General features: G+C 38.8%; 2 protein-coding genes across 4 annotated transcripts in view; both read right to left on the reverse strand.

Annotated features, from left to right (window-relative positions):
* Positions 1-541: 541 nt before the first annotated feature.
* On the reverse strand, positions 542-20,473 carry LOC128364920 (proprotein convertase subtilisin/kexin type 5-like). The gene is made up of 19 exons (XM_053325540.1): positions 20,457-20,473; positions 20,233-20,339; positions 17,920-18,022; positions 17,045-17,181; positions 14,895-15,098; positions 12,942-13,010; positions 7,498-7,558; positions 7,272-7,417; positions 6,685-6,891; positions 6,384-6,416; positions 5,441-5,627; positions 5,130-5,344; positions 4,065-4,307; positions 3,721-3,954; positions 3,414-3,594; positions 3,098-3,315; positions 2,146-2,246; positions 1,773-1,983; positions 542-1,468 (listed from the first exon to the last, which is right to left on the reverse strand). Exons 1-19 carry the CDS (start codon positions 20,471-20,473, stop codon positions 1,035-1,037), a joined length of 3,108 nt encoding a protein of 1,035 aa, XP_053181515.1. The 3' UTR covers positions 542-1,034.
* Positions 20,474-21,941: 1,468 nt separating this feature from the next.
* pcsk5b (proprotein convertase subtilisin/kexin type 5b) overlaps positions 21,942-27,424 on the reverse strand; it is a 54,980-nt gene continuing 49,497 nt past the window's right edge. For 2 of the 3 annotated variants that reach the window (XM_053326051.1, XM_053326050.1), the window contains 2 exons: positions 26,354-26,469; positions 21,942-24,327 (listed from right to left, as the gene is read on the reverse strand). In XM_053326051.1, the coding sequence (XP_053182026.1) occupies positions 24,212-24,327; positions 26,354-26,469 (232 nt within the window). In that variant the 3' untranslated portion in view covers positions 21,942-24,211. The remainder of the gene's footprint in view (positions 24,328-26,353; positions 26,470-27,424) is intronic. The other variant, XM_053326053.1, reaches the window with a different exon arrangement.

Genomic DNA, 27,424 nt, shown 5'->3' on the forward strand with positions numbered 1-27,424 from the left:
CAGAAATATTACTTTGAATTTTTAGATACAGTGTGAAACTAAAAAATACAGTAAAAAAAAACAAACACACAAAATAAAAGTACTGAGCTGTAATGTTACCAGAGCAAAACTAGATGATGCAGGTACAGTGGAACTGTATGACATTATTAAATGATAATCAACAATATACGCTAAAAGTTAAATTCAAAGTAATATATTTTTACATACTTGATTTGGTTTTTGGAGTGTTTTGTTTCTGAATAATCAAAGTTTTAGTGTTCTCTTCATCAAAGAATAACTTTCATATTATGACAAGGTTTGTTTCAAGTAAAATTATTTACTCTAGAAAAAATGTAAACAACATATGAAAAAGTAAACCAGAAGCAGAGTTGTGAGGCAAACGGAAGAATCAGAAGTAAGAGAGCTCATTTTAAGAATTGATCCAGCAGCTCGATTTGCCAAGAATTTCAGATGACTTCATAAGAAAACTGAGTCTACTCTATGCAGGTTTGCTGCATAACTTTTCACTGGCACCAGAAAAAAATGGAATCTCTATGCTAGATGTCTACTCAAAAAGCCACATTTTCCAAAAAAACAAACAAAAAAATATCTGCAGCACAAATATGAGACTAGAAAATGTAGTAATTTGATCCTTGTGTTGTTTTTAAGGCAAACTCAAAATATCTTCTGTGTGCCAGCAATATGGCTTGAAACAGGCTAAACAGAATGGCTAAAAATAGTTTTACAGGAAAATATCAATTATATTCATGTTTCAGAACATTGGTTTTGCCCGTAATTGCAGCCATGTTAAAAGTAGCAACCACAGAATAGTATATATCCTGTTGGTAATACCTGCTCAGCAAAAAATATCACATCAACATAATGACTGCTACATGGATGGTATAACACAGATGAGTTCCTGATTAAAAATAGTTTTGGTCTGAAAAACTGTGTGTAAATAGTTTGATTTAAATAGACATCACATATGAACATATTTAGAGTGATATGGAAGGAGGAGCTATTTCTGTGCAGTCAAGGTTTGTTGTGCTTTCTTTTCATCTGTATGAGTAGCTCTCATCATCATACTCCAGCTCAATCTCATCCTCATCCAAGAGTCCGTACTTGAACTTCCGATACACTGTCCCATCTTGTGCCATGTACACAATATCATCGTCATCATCTTCTTCTTCTTCTCCCTCACCATCATCACATCCAATGATTCTGTCATTATAGTCCCCTAATGATGAGCTGGCGTGTTTTGAGCCAACTTCTCCATTGCTGTCTAGTTTCTCATAGCCTCCAGCTTTGATTTGGGGCATGCCAGGGACAGGGAGTGATTTAGATCGAACATAGAGGAAAAGGAAGATCCCTCCACCCACGATGAGGATAAGTAGAATGTAAACAGTGACAAAGCGTTTGGCAGTGCTGCCTTGAACCTCTAAATCTTCAGGTTCTCGCAACACAAAGTTGACATCCAGGATGCATTCAACTGTGAAGGAGAAGGAGCAGACTATTAGACAGTTACATGAGACAAACTCCACACAGGGTTTCTGATGATTCCTGCATGGCGTGAGTGTGTGTTACCACACTCTAGTTCCAATGAAATATAGTATTGTCTGTAATCGTTAGAGACTGAGAAAGATTGACTGATGACTCACACATCAAGTATCAATAGTATTCACAAATCCAGAGAAGGAATTTTCATTCACAAGTTGACACACAAGAGGCGTCATTGATCAGTGTGTATTTTACTAGAACTGGGAGTCTGTGTTCCAGTGTGCATCCTCATTTACCTCGTGAGGCCTCACAGTCACAGCACTCCCAGGGTATTGGTTTATCATCCTGGCGCATCTCATTTCCACAGCAGCTCAGGCAACGGCCATCATCAGCCAGGATCTGGAGAGCGGGGCACAGTGTGCAGTTCCACATGCTGGGACCTCGGCAGTCCATGCAGGACGAGTCACACATTTTGCAGTTTGGTGTGTCGATCTGAGACTCAGACACCTGAGCCAACAGAGGAATTAACAGCTATGTACATTATGATGTTGAAGCATTTTAGACTGGCTATCACTGTGTAATCTATCATCTGTTTATTGTGAAATAGCTGGTTGAACACTGACACTCATTGTAAATACATATAAAGTAACACACAAGCTTTACTGTAACCTTAGAAGCTGCATAGAAGCCTACGAGACACTGTGATTCACAGATGCCCTTCATAAACGCGAAGCCTTCATAACAAGTCAGGCAGGCTAGAGCACCACCTCCTGAAAGAAGAAAGACATACACACAACCACACACACACACGGGAAGAGAGAGAATGAGAGATATTGTGTTATAGTAACTTCCGTCAAATTTCCTCACATGGCTGAAATGAAGTTTCCAAATGAAAAGAAGCACAGCTGAAATATGTCTTGGCTTGGGGGGAACTTCAGTAAATAAGACTAGAAAGTACAATGCAACACATGCTTATTTGATAACAGACAGTATGTGCAATGTGTACAGTTCGGCCGGGGACGTTGTTGTAAGTCTCCCCGTCCTTTCTTTTCTCTCATTTCCAGTCAGCTCTCAACTGTACTCTCTAATGGAAAGGGAACAAAATATCCCAAATGTGTATACTTTTTTTTTAATTCTTCCCCCCTACTCTGTGCACAAAATCCGCATCAACAACAACAAAAAATCATTATAATGGGAATGAATTCTTGTGTCTTGATTTAAGTCTACAGTTCAACAGTAATGAAATGTCCTACAGTATATTGCAACATTTCCCTGCCTAATGAACAGGTGCTCTGCTGGGGAAGAATGACTATGCATGTTATTGTTATTTTTAGTTGTGAAAAATCTGTGATTTGATTTCATTTAATAATCAATTAAAACATGTGCTTCATTAACTCCTGACGCCACTGGTATTTTCTATACATTTTCTACAACATGAAAATTCCAGCTAATTCTGATTTTACTCCCTGAAATTATTTTATGTCAATATACAAATCAAATTTGGATTTCAATAAAAAATGTACAAAAACAGAAATAATTGATGAATAATGTGAAATTACACCAAAGCACAGCCAAGAAAATCAAGAAAGAAAACAAAAATAAGCTGTCAAGCTTTCTTAACTCTTGCAGGTCTTGCAGGTGGGGTGACACTTGTGACAGCTCTTGGACCAGCTGTCCTGGTAGTAGCCTAAAGGACAGCTCTGTAAGCACTGTCCCCGCTGCCTCAGGTAGACGTACCCATTCCGACAGCTCAGACAGTTTGTGCTACCATGACCCCAGCACTTGTTACAAGAGGGATCACAGCGTTCGCAAACCATGGTCTTGAAGTTCCCAAAGTGACTGAAAAGGAGAGGGTGTTTTGTTAATTTCTTCACATTTTTAATGAAAAAGGGAGAAAAGAGTAGGGAGGTGTTTGTATGTCTGTAAGTTCTTCTAACCTCTCTGAACAGGTTTCGACACAGCTTTTTCCCTGCTTGAAGAATCCAGGTTTACAGACGACACACTGTTGACTGTGACGGCCGGTACACGACGTGCAGCTAAAGTGACAGCGCTCACACACCCGCTCGTCCTTGTCCTCAGCATAGTAACCCACAGGACACTCCTGTACACATGTGTTGTCTGATGGACACAGACACAAAGTCATGATTTCTAAAGCAGAAGTTTTCTCTAAAATACCATCTGTAAAGAGTGACCTGAAAGTTAATTGACCACACTTCTGGTTGAAAGCAACACTTGATGACTCACTCAGTAGGAAGTGTGGCTTGTTGCAGCTGAGGCAGTGGTCTTTGCCCGATCCAGAACAGCGATGGCAGTATTTGTGGCACGCTTGGCAGTCCCCTTTTTGGTCCATATATGAGCTCAGAGAGCAGTCATTGAACCATATACAGTGGCCACTGGCATCTATACGCCTGTTGAAATCACAGCTGAGGCAGGATGAGGGCTCATGGCCTGAGCAGGTCAGACATGACCTGTCACAATCTGGAAAAATTTAAAACCATGAGACCATCCACTTTTGGGGAAGATATAAGAATAAGAGAACTAAAAACAATTTTTATTTTATGATCACAATGAGATTCCACTTGCCCTACCTCTGCATTCATTGGTAGTTTTATCATAGTAAGTCCTGTTAGGACAGTTAGTTAGACACTCTCCATTATAACGGACAGCTTTCTGGTTGCGACACACATCACAGTCATCAAAGCCTGGTCCATCACATGAGGCACAATCGGCATGGCAACGCACGCACTCCTGTTGCTTCTCACTGGCAAAGTAGCCAGTAGGGCAATCATCCACACACTTATCGTCATGGAGGAAGAAGTAGTCTGCACACTCTGAGATAGAGACAAAGAGAAAGTAAAAGAACGAAAAAAAGGGTAATATATTTTTGAACAGCAAGACTTCTCAAGATTTACAATATATATACATGTGCTCTGAATTTTCTTGCACCTGTGACCAAATGTTCTACCATGAGGTCCAATAACATAGTTGACACTGGACTTCTAAAATAAAAGCAAGGATGGATTTATCAAAGAAAAAATGCAACTCATAAATCTTTGTGGTATACATTTGATTTTCTTCTCCTTTTTTCTAATTATTCACTTTTCACTGCAACAAAATGTTGTCAAGAATGAAATAAACTCTTTAACCTTCAGTAAATGTGATCATAAGACTACCACCAACATAATCAACAGATTCAGATGTACATTCAGAAAAAAAAGCATTCATTTATGACCTTTGGATCCCACTCCATGATAACACATTTCCTATAACACAATTGAATAGGAATGTAGAATTTAATATTAATTTAGGTCATAAATATGTACATTATTTCTCTCTACATTACCTAAAAAAGTGGAAAAACTACTCAGATCCCTCAATGTTGTTTTATGTCTCCTCAAGCTCCTCCCAAATGCCTGGTCTAATCCTCCATCCTTCTTGTCATCTGATTTTTCTGTGCTCCTCACTTCCTTTTTCCTTCTAGTTGTTACATTCTGTCTTCATGGCTAAACTATTTGCAGTCCAGTGAGCAAAGCAGGAGCTACTGGCATTTCCTGTCTTTCCCCCATCTGCATTTATGCTCTTCATCCTCTCTTCAACTCAGCTAACACTCAAAACGATTCTCTGCCTTCTACTGCTCCACACAGCATACTTACTCTTACACAAACCATCTTGATTGCATTCTCTACAGTCAGCAGGGCACCGATGGCATTCCCTCTCAGTGGCGTAGTAACCCTCTGGACAGTTTTCCCTGCAGGAGTGGTCAAGCAGCAAGTACTGTCTGTCACAGCTCAGACAGTGGGAGGTATTTCCTAGGCAGGATGCACACTTCGAGGCACACGGCTGGCATATGCCATCTTGAGGAATCCCTCTGGGAAAGGAGGAAGTGATAGAAGATAAGGATTGACAGTATTACGATGGCGTGCAAACATGTGCAAGTAAAGAAATGAGAAAACAGGACAAGAACCTTGGACAGTCCACCACACATGCTCCATTATACAGGTAAAATCCACTGTGACAGCGCTGGCATAGCTGGGCATCCTGGCACATGATGCAACCTTTTGGGCAGGTCTCACACTGGCTGGACACTTTGTTGGCAAATGTGCCAGACTCACAACGAGGCGCACAAGTCCGTCGAGCGGTCAGAAAACGACCTGAAGGTAGAAAGACAGATCATACCACTGTTACAAGAAAAAAACACGAAAGTTATCATTGGCACAAAAACGTGTGGGAGATGTAATGTGGCTTTCTATCTTTGATCCTGATGAAAATACATTTGCAGGTATTTCAAAACATTTAAGACAAGTCCGCTCAACATTTTCATTTTTCATAAGCATTCATACACTGCAAAAACTGATATCTAAGAAAGTTTAAAAAAAAGAAAAAAGACTTGTTTCAAGAAAATTAGACTTATTTTTTGTCTAAATATAAAAATAATCTTAGACTTATTTTTTGTCTAAATATAAAAATAATCTTGTCAAGCAATTTTTACTTCAGAAAATATACCTCCCTTTTTCGTAATAAGTCTTTCCAGCTAATATCAAGCTGTATTTAATCAGTAACCAGGTAAGGCAATAGATTACAAATTATTCAAGCAAAGGCACAAGATTCCTTAATTTAAGACAAGGCTATTCTTAAAATAATAATTCTAAGAAATGACAATGATAACTTTTTTTTGGTTATTGTTGTTTGTCTCTCTTTTTACAAAAAAAGTTTCAACGACTGTATACCATTTAAGAGTTACAGCTAATAGCAGAAATATATCAAAACAAAGTGCAAAATCAACCTCAAGATCAACCTGAAGAACCTTACTCAAAACTCTTGGTAATAAATTTGCTAAGATTTGCAGACAAAGGATCTACCTGAATAACAACTGCTGCAGTCCCTCGCTGAAACAGAGCAAGTCTTACAAAGGGCCTCACATGCTTCACAGTCCCCTTTTTCTGAGCAAAAACAACAAGGAAAAAAAGGTATCACATTAATGACAGAATGAATGAAAGAGAAGATGAGTGAAAATGACTAGAATGAACAATATTAACTCATTAGGGTGGGTTTCTAAACATTTTTAGAAAAAAAGATTTCAATGCAACATGCTTCGCTTGATGGCTAAGTGAGGCAAGCTATGGGAAGGTAGGGAAGAGGAGTACAAGTACAGACAAGGCTCAGATGTTGAACAAATTGAGCTGTTTAAGTACTTAACATTTGCCGTACTGTTTCTGAAGGATTTCTCAGGGCAGGGGGCAGACCGTTGGCCCTCCAAACACTCCCCATTCTTCAGTGTGAATCCTTCCTCACAAGAGTCACAGTCGTCAAATCGCGGCCCTCCGCAGGTACGACAGTCATTGTGACACGGCTCACATTCCTGGCTCTCCTCATCCACAAAGAAACCTTCTTTACAGTGTTCCACACACTCTCCATCTGGACATACACATAGACTTTTATGTATACAGACATATCAAGTATTTACTGTAATGTGTTCACTTCTTTAAAAGCACATTTGAAGATATTCTCTGGAATATCTATTGAACAGTCTTCTCTCAACCGCAAGGGCCTTTAGCAGCCAGATCTATTTAAATATCAAAATCAGTATGCAAATCACTTTCTCCTTATGTCTCTCTAAGTGGATTAGGGAACAAATCTGAAAACTGAACAGTGACAGTGAAACTAATAATCCAGATGAAGTGCCCACTCCTGTCTACATTGTTAAAGGATACTGAGGTGACTGTTCTCGCCAGAGGAGCTTATATTCACACTATGACTCAGCTCATAATTGTTCTGTAAAGATTTCCATATGGTACCAGAGACATAGAATCCATCTTCGCACGTGTAGCACTGGGAGTTGTCACAGTTCATGCATTGTTTGTCTTCACACTGAGCACACACCATTGTGTTATCCACACTGTAGGTCCGATCAGGGCAGGACTGATGACAGTCTGTGCCCAACCTGACAAACAGAGAGACAGATGGTATCAAAATGAGAGCATAAGAATAAAGTCAGTGAAGTTCTTAGCCAAAACAACTTACTGGTAGTAACCATCTTCACATTTGAGGCAGACAGTTTCCTGCTCCTGATGTCCTGAATCCTCTGTGATGAAGGGCAAGCATCAAAATCAACAATTACCAATAGGTTCAGCTGATTCTGTATCCATGACATATCAAATATTAAGTAGTATAATTTCACATGTACATTAAAATGAAGAAAAATGTGAAACAATGTCATGTCATATCCTGTCTCATGCACAGCACTGTGATTCCCTAAACACATGGTGTGTTTAATTCCATTCCATATTCTTTATGTGTACAGTAAATGTCTACTGTACATGCTAATTGTCTTAGTATAATATTTTTGCAGTTAGCACACAACAAATTTAACATACAGCAATTAACTGTTTCATACCATCAAGAAATCTTATAATACATGTGCCAATTAATTTTATTCTAACTGTGACTCTGGAAAGTCACTGCAAAATAAATTTAATGAACTGATATAAAATGTTTTTCCAAGGATTTAATATTGTTGTTTGTTTGTGTTCTTGGGTGTTGTACAAAATTGTTTTGTTAAAAACTTAGTCTGCTCAGCTTGTTTTTGTTATCATTTCAATCATTTGCAGCTGCATGTAGCTCCTCCATTTCCTTTTGTATTGCTTTGGTGAGCAAAGAATACATGCTGTTTTGAGTGTACTTTGTCTCTCTCCCAGTTTGAAGTTAAGTCCATTTTATTTGTATAGCAAATTACATATATATGTATATACAAATCACACATTTTCCTCAAGGGGGTTTCCAATCTGTACAGTTATACCTAGACCCCAATATTAACACCCTTAAATTTAGTATGTAGTATGAAATTGGGACACAGTGCCAGTTCCCTCAGTCACCAGCAGGAGGCACTCTGGTATCACACAATAAAAATGTTCAGTTCACTGAAGAATTCAGTGCCACTTTCAGATCAATCATCAGTTGAGTGTGATCAATGTAAACAGACCAACCCAGTCTAACCCAAACGTAAAGTCAAAGATTCTCTACGGCTACTTCTGTTCATACTCGTCATACTACAGGTGAACTTTGTGCAAAAACACAAAAACATGCATAGTGTGAGAGAGGTTTGTAAAATATCCAGATATTCGCTGTATATGTGCTTTTTTTTTAGTCTGTGTAACATATGCAGGGGATATTGATAAATAATTTAGGTGAGTGTGAGAGTGTGGTTGGACACATATACACAAGAAGAGGAAGTTTGTTTATCTTCCAAACTAACTAATTCCCGCTGTCAATCAAATTATACAACTGTTAACCAAAGAAGGGCCACACTGGTATGCCATAGTCCATTAATGACAAAACAAAACAAGACACAGGGTGGGAGGAAGAGAAATAAAAGAGCAGACAGAGCCAGGAAGCAGAAAGAGAGAAAGGATGAGGGAGAGACAGTGAAGGGGGTGGAAATAACTACTTAAAAAGCCCCTTCTGCAGACTTCCCCTTGGGACATTCATCCTCTCCAGAAAAGCCTCGGCCGACCCCCACACCCAATTCCTCTGCCTCTCTGTCTCCTTCCAGCACCCACAGCTTAACACTGCACTGGTTTGCACTTCAATGCGGTCGACAAGCCACTACCTGTGAAAGCAATTACTCATACAGGGAGAGACTGGGAGAAAGGAAAGGTGGGAGGGACAGAGGTATAGAATAAGGGAGAGAAGGAGTGAGGAGCCGGAAATCATGCCTTCAGGCTGTGTCTATGTGAAGAGAAAAAATAGCGGCCGCATATATATTAACTGTGCAAGCCAGGGAGGGGGGATTTCAACAGAATTTAAACTGGCATACACATCCTGAAGTATGCACTTGTGGAATGTGAGCGCACACACACACACACACACATTTACAGTCTACATGCACTCACACTACATATACTAGCGCTTAAACACATACAATCACACACTGAATTGATTAGCATACAGTCTCAGCAGAAAATAAATTGTGATATATAATCAAGAGTGGGGATGGAGAAACTGACTGAATATGCTTATCAAGCAGTCTTTTTGAAGTGGATTGCTGATATAGAAAAAGAAGATAATGTGCATTAATATAATGAGGCAAAACATCAATGAAAAAGACAGCTTTTGTCAAGCACAACAACGAGAAAAAGACGAACACTGGAGGCGAGGTGAGCTTCAGCTTGCCAACTGCTTTGAAGGAGCCAGAGTCTGGCTTTACAGGAGAGGAACTGTATGTTACTGCTTTCCTGATGCATTATATGACTAGTAAAGATCAATACTAGTTGGTGTCGAAGCAAAGTAGAGAAATCATGGTTTAAAGTCATCATAAGGCAATGATGGTTGGAAATAGGTGATGTATAGCAAATTAAACTGGAAAATGTATAAATGGTGGAAGGAAAGAAGAGAGGCCTCAGAGAGGAGGATTGGTGAAAGACACAGAGTGATTAGAGGTGTGTCAGCAGCAGTGCTCAGTAACAAAGGAAGACAAGGAGCAACGTGCCAGTGAAGAGCAAGCTGATGAAGGGCTTTTTTAATAACAGGTGAAAGACTACATCTGGTGATTTCAGCTTTAAGCCTGAGAGAGATTTAACCACTGGGCTACTCATGACATGTATGTCAGTGCTATGCCTGAAATTACACAAAACCAAGACAGATTTTAAAGTCCCCCACACTCAAAAATGTGTTTTTTCTTCTTTTTCCGTCAGTTGGATGTTTGAGGTTCACTGTGCAGAATGTTGTATGTGCCGAGACTTTTTTCACATTCATCTGCCGAACCTGTAAAATTTTGCTGCACTAATCTGTAATCTTGGTTTAAGGTATGTAGTGAACAAGCAGAATTTGTGACATCAAAACTCGTTTGTAGCCAATTCTACAGTACTCAATGTGATGTGGAAATTGAAGCCTCCAGTGTACAAACACTGAGAACTGACTTTTCAGTGAAGTAGGAGACATCTACCAGTTAAACTTCTGAAATGAAATATATTTGCATATTCATAGATTCTGGATCTTTTAATGAGGGAGATGTAATTTTAAGGACTTTAACAAGATAATTGAACCATTTTATTATTACTATTCAAGCTTGTGGGTATTATATACATATTAAAACATGTCTGGAGGGAATCTTTAAATATGACAAATTATCCAATATTTCTGCACCCTTATCCTACGATCAGGGAGTATGCTGTAGAATGCAGAAAGGACTGATAGGCTTAAAAGTGATGATGAGTTCAAAAGAAGTATTACAATCATTTTATGGGGGCGATAAGAGTGAGTAGGGGCTGCTTATCACAGTCAGTCAGGCAGGCTGGCTAACTGATAGACCTCACATACAAGCACATTACATACTAACACATAAACTCAGAAGCCTAATCTTAAAAACATAACTCAATATGAAAAGAGCAAAATGTTCGGCTTCAGAACACATGTACAAATGTTGGTCTTCTTGTGCCTTTTTGCAACCTGTAACCAGCTAATTTAGTGCTTTCACAGATGTGAGCTTCAAAAGACAAAGATGGGTTGAGTTTATAATTTCAAAACATAATAGTGAATTCTCAATCCTGATCTATACCTGAATCCCGATTCTGAATCCCAATGTAGCCCCACAAAAAAGTGAAGGCAGTCTAACGGCTTCTCATTCCAAAGATTTCTAAACATTAATGTCCAAAAGCTTAAAGTGATGGTTTGGCGTAATTTCGACCTAGCATCATATGCACCATGAAGTCTATCTAAATACCACATCAGCCGTTCATTTTCATTTGGTTGGAAAATAGTGGAGTTAGAGCCATCAGACGAATGGCTTAGTACAGGCGCTAACGGGACCACCAGTGTATCTCATAAATTACCCCTCTAATAATGCCTGGATTGTTATCAAACTTCTAAAGTACTACAAATAGGTCTCACAAGACTACACGGTATTGGTCTTGCGAGACACCCGCACAGCACATCTTAAGATCTGTGCGTGATCGCGCAATATTTCGACGATGTTTACAGCTTTAGCAGTAGCAGCACAGTAAAAGTCATCAGGCAAGTGTTTATTTTAATAAACTCCTGGTGTACTTACAAACTTTTCAATGCATGGATTTATGAGTAAAGACCTTATTTGTACTACTGTAGAAGTTTGATAACAATCCAGGCATTATTAGTGGGGTAATTTACGAGATACACTGGTGGTCCCGTTAGCGTCTGTACTAAGCCACTCGGCTGATGGCTCTAACTCCACTATTTTCCGACCAAATGAAAATAAATGGCTGAGGCGGTGTTTAGATAGACATCATGGTGCATATGACGCTAGGCCGAAATTACGCCGAACCATCACTTTAATGTTAGAAATGCATGATGACACATGGTGTAAGCATGCACAGTTTCAAACATTGCATGTTCTGTTTCATCTTCAATTCAGCCCGTAGCACCACATCACTGGGCCAATCATCTCACATCTCTAATCTGCTGACTGACTTGTTTAGCTTGCAGAATTGTGATTACTAAGAAAGAGTGGATGTCTGGGAGGCTGTGGTGGGAAAGGCGAGAGCAAAGAAAGATATTCTGCACAGAGTGTATAATGACATAATAACAGCTCATCTCTACCTCAGACTAGTTTTGGACAATAACAACTTTCTATGGTATGTTGCTAATCATCTCTGGGAGATGGAAGGAAATGCTCTCATCTTATTGTGGCTTGTACTGACAGGGTGAGGTGTGAGAGTAGAGAGCAGAGGGAATGAGCTTGAGGTAATATACTGTATACAATCTAAGTTTTCACATATAACTGTGTTGAGAAAAAAATTGAATAAATATGCAAAACACCATTCAGTAAAAGACGGTTTCAGAGCTACATTTAGCTATATAGAAAGATATGTCTGGGATAGATAATATGTGCTTCGGACATACACAAGATTCTAGGTCGTTTTTAATTGTGGAAAGCATAATCAGCATCTTGCAAAAAGTGAAAAAAATCAGATACTCTCCATACTAGACCAAATGTTGGCATGGCATCTTCTAATGGGCTAAGGTGAAAAATCAACAGTTAAGTTCTCTGAGACGGTCTATGTGTGTTTAAATGACTTCCCAAATGAATGAGGCTAATTTGAATTAATTTACAATGATGAATCTGTGCTATTAGAGAGTCTACTCTGAAGAGAGAGGGGCAAATGCAGCATCATTAGTACACACAGGTTACACACCTCACATCTAAATTATAATATACATTTAGAACAGCAAATACTTGTTGTTATTACAAGCTTTCCCAACAGTTTGCTGTATCTAACACCTGAGAACTGTAATGATAAAAGTCTTCAACTATAATAAAAAGCTGAGCAGTCTAAGTTTTACTTTGACTCCAAGACATTTAGCTACAGTGATATATCTGCTACTGCTGCAGAAACTGAGTGCTTGGTTTTATTTCCACAGTTTGATGGATGAAGAAAGTGAAAGAGGCAGGAAGAGAGAATGTGAGGAGGGGGAGAAAGATGTTGTATACTCACTGCGTTTACATTGCTTGCATCCTTCGTCACAGCGGAGACAGTCCTCATTCTCTGCATCTGCAACCTCACCTAATGAACGCAGCAGATAAAATAGGGGATTAAAAACAATAGGAGATGGAAAAAAGACTCAGAGAATAATGTCATTCAGATTCATTTCAAAATGTTAAGTGCACATTTCTTATGAAGTACTTCATGAAGTAACGTAATTGTTAATTGTTCAATATTGGATGACATACTCTATCTCTCTGACCTGACAATCACATTTATTAAATTGATTAAAGAGAGGTTAAATTGCCATTGTATTTTTTTTGTCATAATTTAAGTAAATGCAACTTAAATGGTGTTTGTATTTATTGATCACTTTGTCATCATTAAACTTCTACACCAAAATTTTGAATTCACTTTTTATTTATGTTGCAGAAGAGAAGAAGAAGAAGAAGAAGAAGAAGAAGAAGAAGAAGAAGAAGAAGAAGGAGAAGAAGGAGAAGAAGAAGAAAAGTCATTGGCTAAATGGACAGACACCCCACCAAATCCCACCACCTCTCACACCAGATAAAATTACGCCTGCTCCAGAGTTCAAGCTGTCTGTGGGGCCTGTTGGGACCTGCCTGCCACATACGATAATAATCTCATCCTCCCACTTGTACACTTTATATGCTCACATACTAACTCTCATCATTACTCTTCACCTCTGTCTCACATTCAAAGCAGTGAAGTTTCAGCAAAGTTTCCACCTTCGCCTCCCCTTATCTCAGATATCTCACTCAAAACATTTCAGTTCTTTCTCAATCCTCCTTTGGCTAGTGTCCACATTTGATCTCATACGATGAGATCAAGTGCAATGTGTTCATCTTTCACAATCTCTCTCTAAAAAAATGTGTTTTTTTCTTATTTAGCAAATGTTCTGTTGTGGAACAGATTGAGAACAAAAAGCAGAAGCAAGAATAAATTATCACTAGACAAGCCAAGACAGATGAAAAAATTAAAATAAATACTGATGACTTTATTTGCCTGTTTGGGCACTGTCAGTTGTTTCTCTCTTTCATACAGTATTAAGCTGCTAAGGCAAAAGACATCATGTCTATACCAGTATACAAACTGTTTTTATATTTCTGATATGGTGTGTTTCTGCTGTTGAATGGAGTCTTTTGTAATTTTCTCCTTTTGATGGTGCAGGTACCTGTGTCATGTTTCTGTTTTTTCTGTTTCTGTTTCAAGTCATTTGCAAGCACTATTTACACACGGATCAGAAATTACGGCAAAGACCTGTTTCACAAACAACTGTCACTTGCAAATGCAGATACATTTCCGAATCCTACAGTTCTTTCCCATCGTCATGAGGTTCTGTTTGATCTGTGTCAATCATGTCAAAATCAATAAGAGGCGAAATGATCTCTTGCTGCAAATTGCATCTTGCATATTACAACTTTGGTGAAACCGGCCCCAGATTCCTTCATCACAACACTTCTAAATATCAAAGCATCATGAAAAAATTACCTCATGGACACGCAGTCTTACTTAAGATTTTAAAAGCATCTTGAGTTATTTATGAAATATCGCTGCTTTCTTCAAAGCTTGAAATTACACATCACAACATACTATCTGAGGGCTTTTGAATTTTAATACTTGTTGTAAAATGAGGTCAGTGTGCTACATGTGTGTTCCCCAAGGTGACGTTTGCCAAATTTAAGCCCGCTCTGTGACAGTGGTGCTGAGCGACAGTGGCAGCTATAGTAACATCTTCCCCAACTTTTCATTTATTTGACAATGATACTGCATACACTTAGATGTAGATAATATATTTTCTTACATATGCTTATTTTTTATTACACAACCTTACTCAACCTAACTCAGTGTAGTGACCTGAAATCATCCACAATATATAAAACAGAGTTAACAGAGTGTGTACTACATAATGTCATTTGTAAATGAGCATGTATTAAAGTCTCTCACCTGCACTGCACTCCAATGGAACGCACCGGCTATTGTTGAGCCTGTGTCCTGGGCTGCAGCGGAGGCAGCGATTTGCTGCTGTGCAGATGATGCAGTCAGGAGGACAGGATTCACACCGTTTTCGATCATCAGAGTGGAAGAACCCTTCTGGACAGGTATCACGGCACTGACCCTGAAACAGGTACCTGGCCTCGCCAAACTTATCTAGATGCAGCAGGAGAAGAGAAGGAAATCTGTACAGGAAGGACAAGAACTCTGGCAGCAAGTACTGATGCACAAAACAGGTTTGGAGACATACTCAGACTCATACACCGAAATACTTGACTGGTTGTCTGTATCTCATTATATATGAAGGTTGACATTTACAGCAAGACGTTTTCACCACAGGTTGTTTGTTCTACAGTATCTTCCACCACACGTTTTTAGAAAATCACTGTACAGACATTTGATCCACTCACTCTTACATTATTATAGTTATAAGTACATGTAAAATGTACACCACTCATACGCTCAGTTACAGTGACAAAAAGGCAATAATGAAAACTGAACATCCGTACTAGGTTGTGTAGTTTACTTGATTTCATGCACGTCTCAGCAAATGTGTGCGTGTGTATGTCACTGCTTTTGAAATGGGCCATCCCTTTACTTTTCTTCATCTAATCCTTTATACAGGCCTTTCATTTCCCCCCTCTAGACACAGATGGGGTGTATAACTGCACATTATATCAAAGGTCAGTATCAGAATGGTCTGCTCAGTATGGATCAGCATATGTGTGTGTGTGTGTGTGTGTGTGTGTGTGTGTGTGTGTGTGTGTGTGTGTGTGTGTGTGTGTGTGTGTGTGTGTGTGTGTGTGTGTCAGACCCAGATAAGAGAGGTTGTTTTGAGAGAGACATGACACAGGGAGAGACAGATGGAGGGTCTCTCTATGTTATTATTGTTATGTCTCATTGAGCCTCAGACAGACCTGCAATTAAATGGAACCACATTTGCAAACATAGTCTGACAAACTTGCAGGCTAATTGAGAGAGTGTGTGTGTGTGCACACGTGAGAGAGAGAGAGAGAGAGAGAGAGAGAGAGAGAGAGAGAGAGAGAGAGAGAGAGAGAGAGAGAGAGAGAGAGAGAGAGAGAGAGAGAGTGAGAGAGAGAGAGAGAGAGAGAGAGAGAGAGAGAGAGAGAGAGAGTGTGAAGGGAAAATCTGGTGTTAATCTTCTCCTTGGCTGTCTGGTGTCTTTAGGTGTGTGTGTGTGTGTGTGTGTGTGTGTGTGTGTGTGTGTGTGTGTGTGTGTAGCTGGGTGTGTGCGTAACAGAATCTCCCTTGTGTAAATACATTCATTCTGACAGCCATAATACCGTCTGTGACACTGTGATAAACACAGTTATTACTACCACCTTCAGGTTGATATTTCTACAGCTGCGAGCTTCACGTCCGTGCTTTATCACAACGATACTTGTTTGGTTTTTTTTGTTGTTCAGATTGGCTTCTTGGGATCTTATGGTCGTAAAAAATAACCAGATGGTTAAAATGTCACACAAGGAATTAATTGTCTTCTTATTTGTATTTGTGCAACATTATATCGCAAAATAAAAAAGACCACACAAACACAAGAGGCATCTAACTCCAGACAGAGTTCGTCCTTTAACTGAGCAAAAACCTGGAAGATACACTGTGACCTCTGCAATGAGGATACCACCAACAAATGAGTTATTTCCCCTTTTAACACATCTATCTGCAGGCATGGGCTGAATTACTGCTTTAATTAGTTTTATTTATTTCATTTAGGATTGATTGGTGGAGTCTGGCACAAATGAGCCTTGGCTTGATCCATGTGATGTTAGGAAAAAGCATGATTTCACTCAGATCCCAGTCACAGATAGATAAATGGGTTTTCAAGTGAACCACTGCACAAAGCTACCTGTGCCACTTCAGGGAGGATAAAGAATGGTCTGGCTTTATACGATAGGGAAGACGGAAGGGGAATAGTTCAAATATAAGATTATATTGATGGTTTTATCTACACCAACTTGCTTTTTCCTGACACTTAAAACAATACAATGTCGATATACAATATGAGAGATATACAAATTTTGAGATTTTCTTTTTTATCTGGATGTGCATTTCATTATCAAAGATTTTTTGAGTGAGTGTACCTCTGTCACAGCTGGTGCAGTTGTCAGGCCCCTCGTCTGTGCACTCATTGCAGGTGTGGTGACAGAGGTGGCATTGTCTCTCCATCGGGAAACGCCCCACCGGGCAGCGGGTGTCACAGCGGCCATCATTAAAGAACCTGCAGGTAAGGATGTTGTCCACAATGAATCATACAATATGCCTCAGCCACATACATACATAATACACATACACATACTAAATATTAGTTATTATCACTTCGCTGAAAACAGCATTTGTCAACTCAAACATCTCCAAGAATGTACTCAAAATTATAAAAGAAAAAGAAAAGAAAAAGCAATTTCATTACAGTAAAAAGACATCCTGTAATCAGCTGCATCCAAGTTTTTTGAACTGTCAACAAATCTAACAGTAGGGACTAGTAATGAGTAGTAATGTAATTATAACGGCTCTATATAATGCATTGTATAGGATGTATAGGTAAGATAAATATACATGCTTGTCATTTTATGATAATATTGTATTATTGTCTGTAAACTGTGTTTTATGCTGTTTTGTATGGACTTTTGTTATGTGCCTAAATCTACTGTTTTTATATGTATTGTTGATTTTTGGGTTTTAATGTATAATATCTATCTGTATTGTTGAATTGTGGGTAGTTTCATTTATGTATTTTACTGTACTTTTTACTGTAGGTTTTATCAGTTTTACAGACCCAATTCAGGACAGTCATTGCTGTGATATGTGGCTCCATATACAAATAATCACAAAATAAAAAAATAAGGACTGCAGAAATAAAGATTTCACAGCTGAAAAGGGGTTTCGTCTGGGGGTTTCTGGTCATGTGAATTCAGAGGTCACCGTTGAATGTAGATGTTTGTATTTCAGTAGCTCTCACCTTGGTGGGGAGCAGCTAGTGCAGTCCTCTCTCTCTGGACCCACACACTGCATGCAGGTAATGTCACAGAAGTGGCACTTTTCATGGCGACTCATGTACTCCCCTGCAGACAGAGCAACAGTGAACACCACAAACACAGTTTTTCAAGGATCAAGTATTCCGATATAGTTTCTGTACCTATTTCATACTTACATACTCTGGTTGCTACATGTTTTATTTTTATTTGTTAAACAATGTTGTCATGTGTTTGCTTACTTCTTTTTTGTTGTTTTTTTTTTTTTACTTGACTGACTTTAGTAGATGATGTGATGCGTCCTAGTATCCACCAATTATAACCAACAGTCAGTTATTGTTTCCATTTCACTGAGGCTCCAGCTCATTATCCTCTGCCTCCTGACATTTCATGTTCAATAACATCTGCATCTGCATTCGCTTTCTTATTCATGTCATGTGTTTTTTACTATGTGCAAAATACATTTCAAAGGTTGAAAAAGTTTTTGAAAATGTCAGTCACAGCATGTTGAGTCTCTGGCATACTGTCTAATTGTTGAGAGCTTTTACGGTAAACAGACGCAATTTGGATCTGATATATTTGTTTGTCTCCCTGTCAGCTTTAAGATGTGGAGATGCTTCTAAAAATAACTCAAGGCCGTTTTAAGCCAACACAGATTATCTTTGTTTCACTCATGCAAACTGTTTTTTATCGTAAGCATGAAGTTGAATTACTCTACAGATAATGGAATCATAAATCTACTTTTAAGAGCAATTTTAGTTTCTGTGTGGAGTATTCATTAAGCTTTCTCCATGATTGAGTGTTTTCCTCCCAAGACATGCAGTTTAGGTGAACTGGAAACTACAGTGCGTTACAAACAGTCATTTGTCTGGCACACCCTTTTTGAGGAATTTGAGTTATATCTGGATACTTTTTATTTCTATTCCACTGCATTTCAGAGGGAAATATTGTATGTTTTACTACATTTGCTTTTTTCAAGTCAATATCTTTTATATATATGTATTATAGATGAAACTACCCAACAGTATTTATAGTTCTTAAAATTGACCATTAAAACAAGTGTTAATCTTATGTACAACGCAGTTTTACAGCTTATGTTTATATACTTTTACTTCAGTATGTTAAATGTGGAGTTTTACTTGTAATGGAGTTGTTTTTTTACCACTATGCATTTGTGACCAGGCAACGTTAACATCAGCATCAGTATCTGGCTCGGCTATTTGAAGGAGAAGCGAGTTTCCGAATTAGATCAGCAATACAACGGAATCACACTTTATTATCATAAAACATAATACTGTCATGATACCAACTTATTTGTTTTTTACTCGAGAATGAAATGTCGCCCTACAGTCCCATGTGGCACATCCTCCACTGCAGAAAATGCAGAAAATGTGCGTAGGTTTTAGGTCGGAAAGTTTTTGTTGCGAAATGGAGTACAGGCTGGAAATTGAGTTTTGGGCGCCAGAAATCTCAACACCTGGCAAAGTGATTGTTGAGTCATTGGCATTGATCAAAAACAGCATCACATTCCAAGTAGATACATTATTGTCTTTTGGCCCTATGCAACAGTAAAAATGACATACATACAGGCCTTTAGACTTTGGTCACATTCAATCAGGACATAGATTATATGTTTAAAAGCTATTGTGTTCAAAGTTGCTGGAGGATTTAGGAAAAAGTTCCAAAAAGCTCCATCAACCTTCAGCTTCACATTTGGAGACATTGAAAAGAGCCATAACAAAAGAGACACAAACATTGTCTCCTATCCCACCTTAGGTGGTGACAGACACTGGTTTAGGCATAAGGATGAAGCTGTGCGTGTATGTGTGTATGTCTGTGTTTGTGTGTGTGTGTGTGTGTGTGTGTGTGTGTATCCTTCAAGGCAGCGGCGAATTTGTCTGTGCTCTCTGGCTTTCTGTGAAAAGCTCAATTGTTCCTCTCAAAACAAAAGAGCTTCTTTGTGTATAAACACAACAGGCGGTGGCTTCCCATTCAGTAGAAGCTCTGCTGAAACCATTCAAACAGCCCCCCGAATAAACGCCGTCACTCTCCCTCGCACACACAAATTGTGTCCCTGTCTTTCTGTTTGTCTCCCCCTCACTCACGCACACAAACAAACAGGGAGCCAAGATCTCAAGGGACGGAGAGCCGCACAACTCCACTCAGCAAAAGCAGACACTTTGGACTCCCACTGCCAGACGGAAGAAGAATGGAGTAGGGAAGAAAAAGAGAGCCTGTCACTCAGGGGAGTAAAACTTTTCCTCTGTTATGGACTCGGCTGACCTTGCAAGGACACTGACAGTCTACTCTGTCGGGAGAAAGAGCGAGCGCTGTGGTAGATATCACACTGACATCCACCACACCTGGTCCTGAATCCCAATTCCCAGGCCTTTCCACCTCCTGATACCTGCACACACTTGGTAACAGAAAGCAGGAAAAGATATAGATAATATATTCATGACCCCCTACGGGTGGTAAAAAGAGTATTAACCCCACTGTTTGTCAAATATTGTGCATTTCTTACCACAGAGATATGTCCATTCTTCCCTAGCTGAGTAAAGTTATACATTATTAATACCTGTGGGGAAATGTATCCTGGATATTTCTATCTATCAGTGGTAGTATTACCCAACATGCATTTCTTTAGGGTAGGAAGCACCTAGAAAAAGACACATATTGCTGACCACTAAGCCATAGTCCTGCCAGTCCGTGAGTTACAGCAGAATCAACTAAAAACTTCTCATTGCTTCCCACATAATTTGAATTCCAGAAGATGCTTGAAACTGGAGAGAAAATGTTCAGTTTGGCCAGAATCAGTACTGGAGGAAGTTTTAGCCATGACAAGATGTGCACTTAACAGAAACAACTTAATTTTTGGTTGGTTATGAGCTGTATGCAGATTGTTATTTTATTGTTAAAACATTTGCTGTAGAAAAATATGTTTGGTTGTTTGACTTCATGACACTTGTAGGATTTTGCACAAATTGTGCTAAATTAATTTAAGTGACAAAGCAGGTCAGTAATGCACAAACAAATCAACATGACTTATGGTCACAGACTGCCACACGTGTATCAACATGTGTGTGTAATGGTCTTTACTACATAACCTGTGAATAGCCAGTGGTGATGTGCACTTATACAAGTAGTCACAAGTCTTTCCTTGATTCATTGTGAAAGGGGATGAATCACACAGCTGCAGCAGTGAGTTTTTGAAAACAAAGATTTGTCACTCAAATTCCTGTAATAATAAATATTCTCAATGTCATAAATAATATATCAGATCTACAACATGGACACGGACTAAACACAACAAAACAAAAGGTAATTGTACTTAAAAATATCTGCTTTGTGTTATTATGTAGGAGATAAATAATATTCTATGCACAAGCAACATCAAGACTGTTGGCTTAAAGTTCAATTCTACCAGAAATACTACTTTTTCAGATATTTTTAAAGTTAAAAATGCAACTGCTGACAATCAGGATTTTGGAGAAGCATATGGTAAGTCAACATTACTTAAATTTGGGCTGTTGTTATCAACTGCTTCAGTATTAATTGCTGGTGTATGGTGAAAGAAGAAAATGCTGAACTGAAGAAAAGCACAACATTCAGACTCATCTTATCTCTCTCATGAAAAACAGTATAGACTTAATAAGATGGCAGTTTGCACCAGTGATAAAGCAGAAGCTCCTTGCATTTGCTGACCTGTTTTTAACTTCCACCTAATTGTCATTGAGAGCACACGTCTCCATTATAGTGCTCTGCTTGGAGCCTGTGGGACTTTAATCAATCTGATCAAGTGCTGGGGCAAAAGTTTCTGAAAGCAATTATCTGAATTTCAATGATGTTATTCCCTATTGTGAATTTGTAAAAATTAACTCAATACAAAGGGAAAACAGGGGAATTTTAGTATAGTGAGTGAGACAAACTGATGGACAATGATGCCAGTGTCTAAAATAATACTGATGAATATGAACATAATGAATAAAAACTGAAAAGCAAAAATGTGAACAGATTAAACATTTTAATAAGAACACTTAAGTAAAAAAAAAGATTTTCAAAACTAGGACTTTGAGTAACATTAATAATGCATTGTCACAGATATGTCACAGGTACACAATAAAAACAGCTTTATACGAGGGGTTTGTGTGTGTGTGTGGGTGTGGGTGTGTGTATGTGTGTGTGACTACTAGCACACAATCTAAAGTCAATTCAAGTCATCTTAAACAATGACCAAGAATACGTTTTTGTTAACCAAAACAGGGGATTCATCAATCTTTATTACAAATCATCAAGAACCATAACCAGGTGACGATACAACAATTCATCTAATATTGTAAATGCTCAAGCTGTGGGTGTGAAAACCCACACAAATAGAATAGAAGAATCTTAAACACTATTTTTTGCTGTTCTTTATTAGAAAACAGCACCACCAGAATAAGCTTTGAGTTCCACCAGGTAAGGTTCGGAGACAGACAGAAAGAATAAGCCAGACATCTGACGTCTGTCGGCCTGACATGAGTATAGTTTTGGCTCGATATGATTTAACATTTCTGACACACTCTTGCTTCCACAGCGATGCCATCAACAAGTCCACTTTCAGTTCTAACAATTAATATGTAAATAGAGAAATAAAAATTGATTGCTTCATTGTGTTCGTTTTCCCAATTTCTCTTGGGTTGATTGAACATGAAGTTCTGAACCCAAATGTGTTTCTATGTATAAATTTAGAACTTTGGTGAACTTACTGAAAGTTAAACAGTCACAGCTCCGATTTGCACCACGGCAGTTTGCCACCGTCTGTCTGCCTGTCAGAGATCTTTACCTGCAGATGAAATATGATAGCGACAGAATGTTTCCTGTGCCGATCATTGACCTTTTATGTTGAAAGTGTAAAGTAACACTACAGTTGATATGCATTGCCATTATAGTGGAATGATGAAGAGCAGAAACAAATAGGGATGCACCGATACAAAGCTGACCATTTGAAATAATTTTTTCAAAATTCCCTTTTATCTGGGTTACATATGTGGAAAATCACATGTAGGAGAACTGCAGATTCCTGTAAAAAAAATAAAAAATAAAACTAAAAATATGAGTTATTGTTATTTTATTATTATTATCCAGTGACAACAAAATAATGGCGGTGCTTTAAATCGTCCAGTCACAGTAATGGATGGAATCAATAGTCAGTTTTGGGCCATATTTTAGTCACCAGAATCTGCATCATGAGTGAAAAATGGGCATCGGTGCATCCCTGGTACCACAAATTCATTACAACTCGCTGCTGCATTTCCTTTCCTGCAGAAAGCTCCGGAAGGAAAGACTATCGACTCGTCTTGTACCTCTGGAATGAATCAATGCCGTCTGGGCTTACATCAAGAATTAATGGCGTTCTCCTACACACACCAATAAAGACAAACACACATACTATTCGGAGGGCGGGTTCATGTTTTGTTTTGTTTTTAAATAAATGAAATGAGGTGATTTTGGTCAGTAACGTGCATCAGTCTTGGGAAACTGTGACACTTTAGCATCTGCAACTTCAAGTGGAGGCAGCTCCATGTGTGTAAACTCATGTTTTTGTTTTTTTATTGTATGTGGTATACATATATATGTATCTGTGCTCTGTGCGTGTGTGTGTGTGTGTGTGTGTGTGTGAGAATTTGTCTACCCTCCCCTCCAAAGCCAAAGTCAGCCCAGACAGACATTATTTTCACATTACTGAGTGAGCTTCTTTTTTTTCCTTTGACATATATTTACAGGCAGAAAACCTTTCCTAGTGTATGTTCAGTTTCCATCTGTTCATCGTTAACATTGGAAAGAGGAGGAGGAGCCAAAATAAAAATGCACACAGACGTATTCAGAGATTCACAGGCTGAGCGGCTCCTGTCTTAGCTATGTACCCTACACTGGCAACAAAAAAAGAAGGTTCAATTATTTTGGCATCGATGCTTTGGTCACAAAATACCGACACTTTTATTCATTTGTTTGTTTTCACTTTTGTTTTCATTTGCTTGTTTGTTCTTGAAGTAAGTCCCAGTCATTTTACACCCTGACCACATGTGTGTGTCCCAGTACAGAAAAAAAGGTAGGTTTGTTGTAGTCCTGTCATCGCACCTCCGATGCAGTCCCTTTAAGAGGCACAGATTCTCTTATAAATTATGTGACTGTGAATGAGTGGGTGGGGGGGGGGGGTTGAGAAGGAGGGGGTGCCCCCTGTGCCCCCACGTGTCCCCCCTACCCCGCACTCCCTTTATGCTCAGTGAGTACTTCCCGTCACCCCTTTTGCGAGCATGTTCTGCAGCACAGTTGCTGCAGCACTTTCCTCTGGCAAAGATTGTTCTTTTTAACAAGCACGCAGAAACTGCCTTCCGCCCAAGATTCTTCATTTGCTTTCCACAGACCAGGAAGAAGAGGTACAGGAGAAGTTTGGAGGGGAGGGGGGGAGGGTTGTACACATGCATACATACAAACACAAACAATGGCATGTGATTGGTCAGGAGGGTTCAGGTGACAGGAAGAGTTTTTTTTTAATCCAATCACAGGTGAAGTTCATCGAGGTGGGAAATGATTGTAGTCCAGTGGAGTGATTGGATCCATGTCAGGAGAAAGGGAGAAACAGATTTGGGAGGGAAAAAAATAGAGAGAGAGAAAGAGAAAGAGAGAGAGAGAAAACAAAACATCACACAATTAGAAAATTGAAGATTTAGAAAATTCACAACTTGATGTCATTTTGAAACATTGAAAATTTAAAGTGGACAACCAGTCTGCCATGTTAACTGTTTGTTTTTCTTTTTTCATCAACAGCAATTAAAAATGTACCAATAACCTTTGAGAGCTGCCAGTCAAAATTTCATCAACATGAAATCAGTTACCTTTGAAACAGACTGAGTGTGCACTTTAAGCAAAGTATTCATCAACAGAAAGGTCACACAGTAAGACCTCAGACCTTTATCTCAGCTGGGAGACTTTTTGGCCAAGGGTTCATTTTAACAAGAAAGTCATTGCAGAACATCACAAACTGCAATCAAAGCGTCATAATCTGACTGTCACCTTGGCCGATCAAAGAGCGACAGGAATATTTATGCTTAAAGCTCCAAAGACTAGAGCAAACAGAAAAAGGACAAGGTGTGTAAAGAAGCAGGAGAAATCATAGCATTTTTAGAAGGAAAAAAATGGAAAGGGATGAAGAAGAAGTAGATGGGTTGACAGACCTTTCTGTCTATATGCAGTGTTTCACATTACCACCAGAAAAAAGTGAGTATATGTTAAAATACCACGAAAAGAATGTGTGAGCGAGTGTGTAACCCCAAAGAGATTCAATGTTAGTAATATGCACTGTATGAATGAGACCGTTAGATAAAGAACACAAAGGAAAAAGCTAAAAAAAAAAAAAAAAAAAAAAAAGTGCCTGCTTTGAAGCTACTACAGTGAGCAGTTTGATTCAAGAAGTTAGTACAAAGCTCAAAAACAAAAAGCAAGGCCACAGGTGAAGTTGTTGTGGGGTCCTTCAAATATGCCTCCTGCAATTCCGACTGTGAAATACATGTCTTATTGAAAAACCACTTTTGTTATTGTTGTGTTTCGTGTGTGTATAAATTCCAGTTAACATGAATCACACATAATTACAGAAACGTGTAATGAGTAATGAAAAAGTGCTGCCTACAGTCTGTCTGTGTGCCAAAGGGCGTACTTTTCTCTGCCTAATGGCGGTAGATGTGTATTTTATGTTCCTTTTGGCCCCTGATTGGTTGACACTACATGCCGAAAATAACTGGATCTGGGCTGGAAAGATTTTATGCCCAAGAAATGTAGCCAGATTGGGCGATTTTCCGCTCAATTGCTGCTTCCTTATTAGATAACATTTACCTCCAGAAGGCAGGCAAACCTACATGGTTCATTGCGGTACTGTGGCGATAATTGTAAAATGAAAACAGTTGCTAAGAGGCCACCACAACATACTTTTTTAAATGATTAGAAACTGCTAGCCTAGACGCTAGCCACCAGCAGCTGGCTCCTTGCTACAATGTACAGTGTATGTTCAGAGCCAAAATACACAGAGCTACTTAGGGCTTCACACTATGCCACTACAGGTGAATCCTTATCTTTTACTCAATAACCCTTGCATTTTTTATATCCTGTAGGATATAAGCCTGTCTCAGAGAGAGATGAGATGTAAACCTGCACCTCTGATGGGCCCTTTTATCAGCTAAGATAAGGTAGACCACACTTTGTGGATTTTGCATATAATATTTTGTGAGCATACTGTTGTGAATCCAGTTCATCATGCAGTTTGTTTTCTGCTGGGTTGTTTTTTTTAGCTTGTCTAAATCCCTTTATTTGCCTGTATACAGTCTCTACGCAAAAACAAATAAACACATCAGGACAATCTTGTAGATAAGAAAGCTGACAACTCACCATCTTTGCAGATAGTGCTGACCACGCAGGCTCCGGCCTCCAGATTGTAACCACTGACACAGCTGCTGCAGTTTCTTTCACCCGGCCCCAAGCACTCGTAGCAGCTATGGTCACACCTGTCGAGGTTATATGTAGAATTAGATACTCATCTATGCAGTGTTAAGCTATCTTTGACTGGTTGGGCTTTATTATTCTGTAGTAGTTACTTTACTGATCTCCAATATGCACTTACACCACTGAATAACAAGGATTGTATGCTTACATACATATTATTTTAGCATGAATGAACTAAATTATAAGAATATCATTCAAGCTTGCTCCTTATGTGCATCATTAACCATGTGTAAACATAACTGGGGACAATTGAATGTATCCACCAATGTTTGCGGCGCAAAAAGTGAAAAATGAAAAATAAACATATGACATCTAAACAAGCCTATATGATCAGCCATACACAAAACTGAAAAATATCTGCTGTAATTCATTTATGCTGTTATTTATACAAGTGCAGTTTATTGTTTAGGCCCTTTCAGTGTGTGTTGGTAAGCACAAAATTAAGTTCATGAAGTTATTATCACAACAAAAACTGCATAAGAAAATTATATAACTGTTACTGAAGCTGTATAAGAAGATAATCTTTAAGGAGCAGAAGTTCAGATTTAGGCAACATGAAAACAGTTAGCACATTTGTGATCCTGCTTGTGTGGGAAAAACATGATCTGATATCAGAAGGGAGCTGACAGAAAATGAAAGAATCACGTAAGGTAAAGGGTCAAGTGAGTAATAAATAATTCAAGGTGGGAGAGAAAAATAGCAGGGGAGCATGTCTGCTATGAGCACTGATAAGAAAAAGAACCACAGATGTCTGAGTCAGTGAAGGAGTTCGACTGTGGGTGTGATGGGAGGGAAAGGGGTCATCAAACACAGGAATATGAGTGTGATTCCTTGTTCCTTCCCTCACTTATCTACTCATCCAGGTTACCATTTGTAAATAGTAAAGAAAAAACTCTTAGGGAAAACTGCACGCAGTCTCAAGACAGAAACACTGACAGCGCCAAGAGGCTGTCACAG

The sequence above is a fragment of the Scomber japonicus genome, chromosome 9 (genome assembly GCF_027409825.1).
Source record: "Scomber japonicus isolate fScoJap1 chromosome 9, fScoJap1.pri, whole genome shotgun sequence".
NCBI classification, from domain to species: domain Eukaryota; kingdom Metazoa; phylum Chordata; class Actinopteri; order Scombriformes; family Scombridae; genus Scomber; species Scomber japonicus.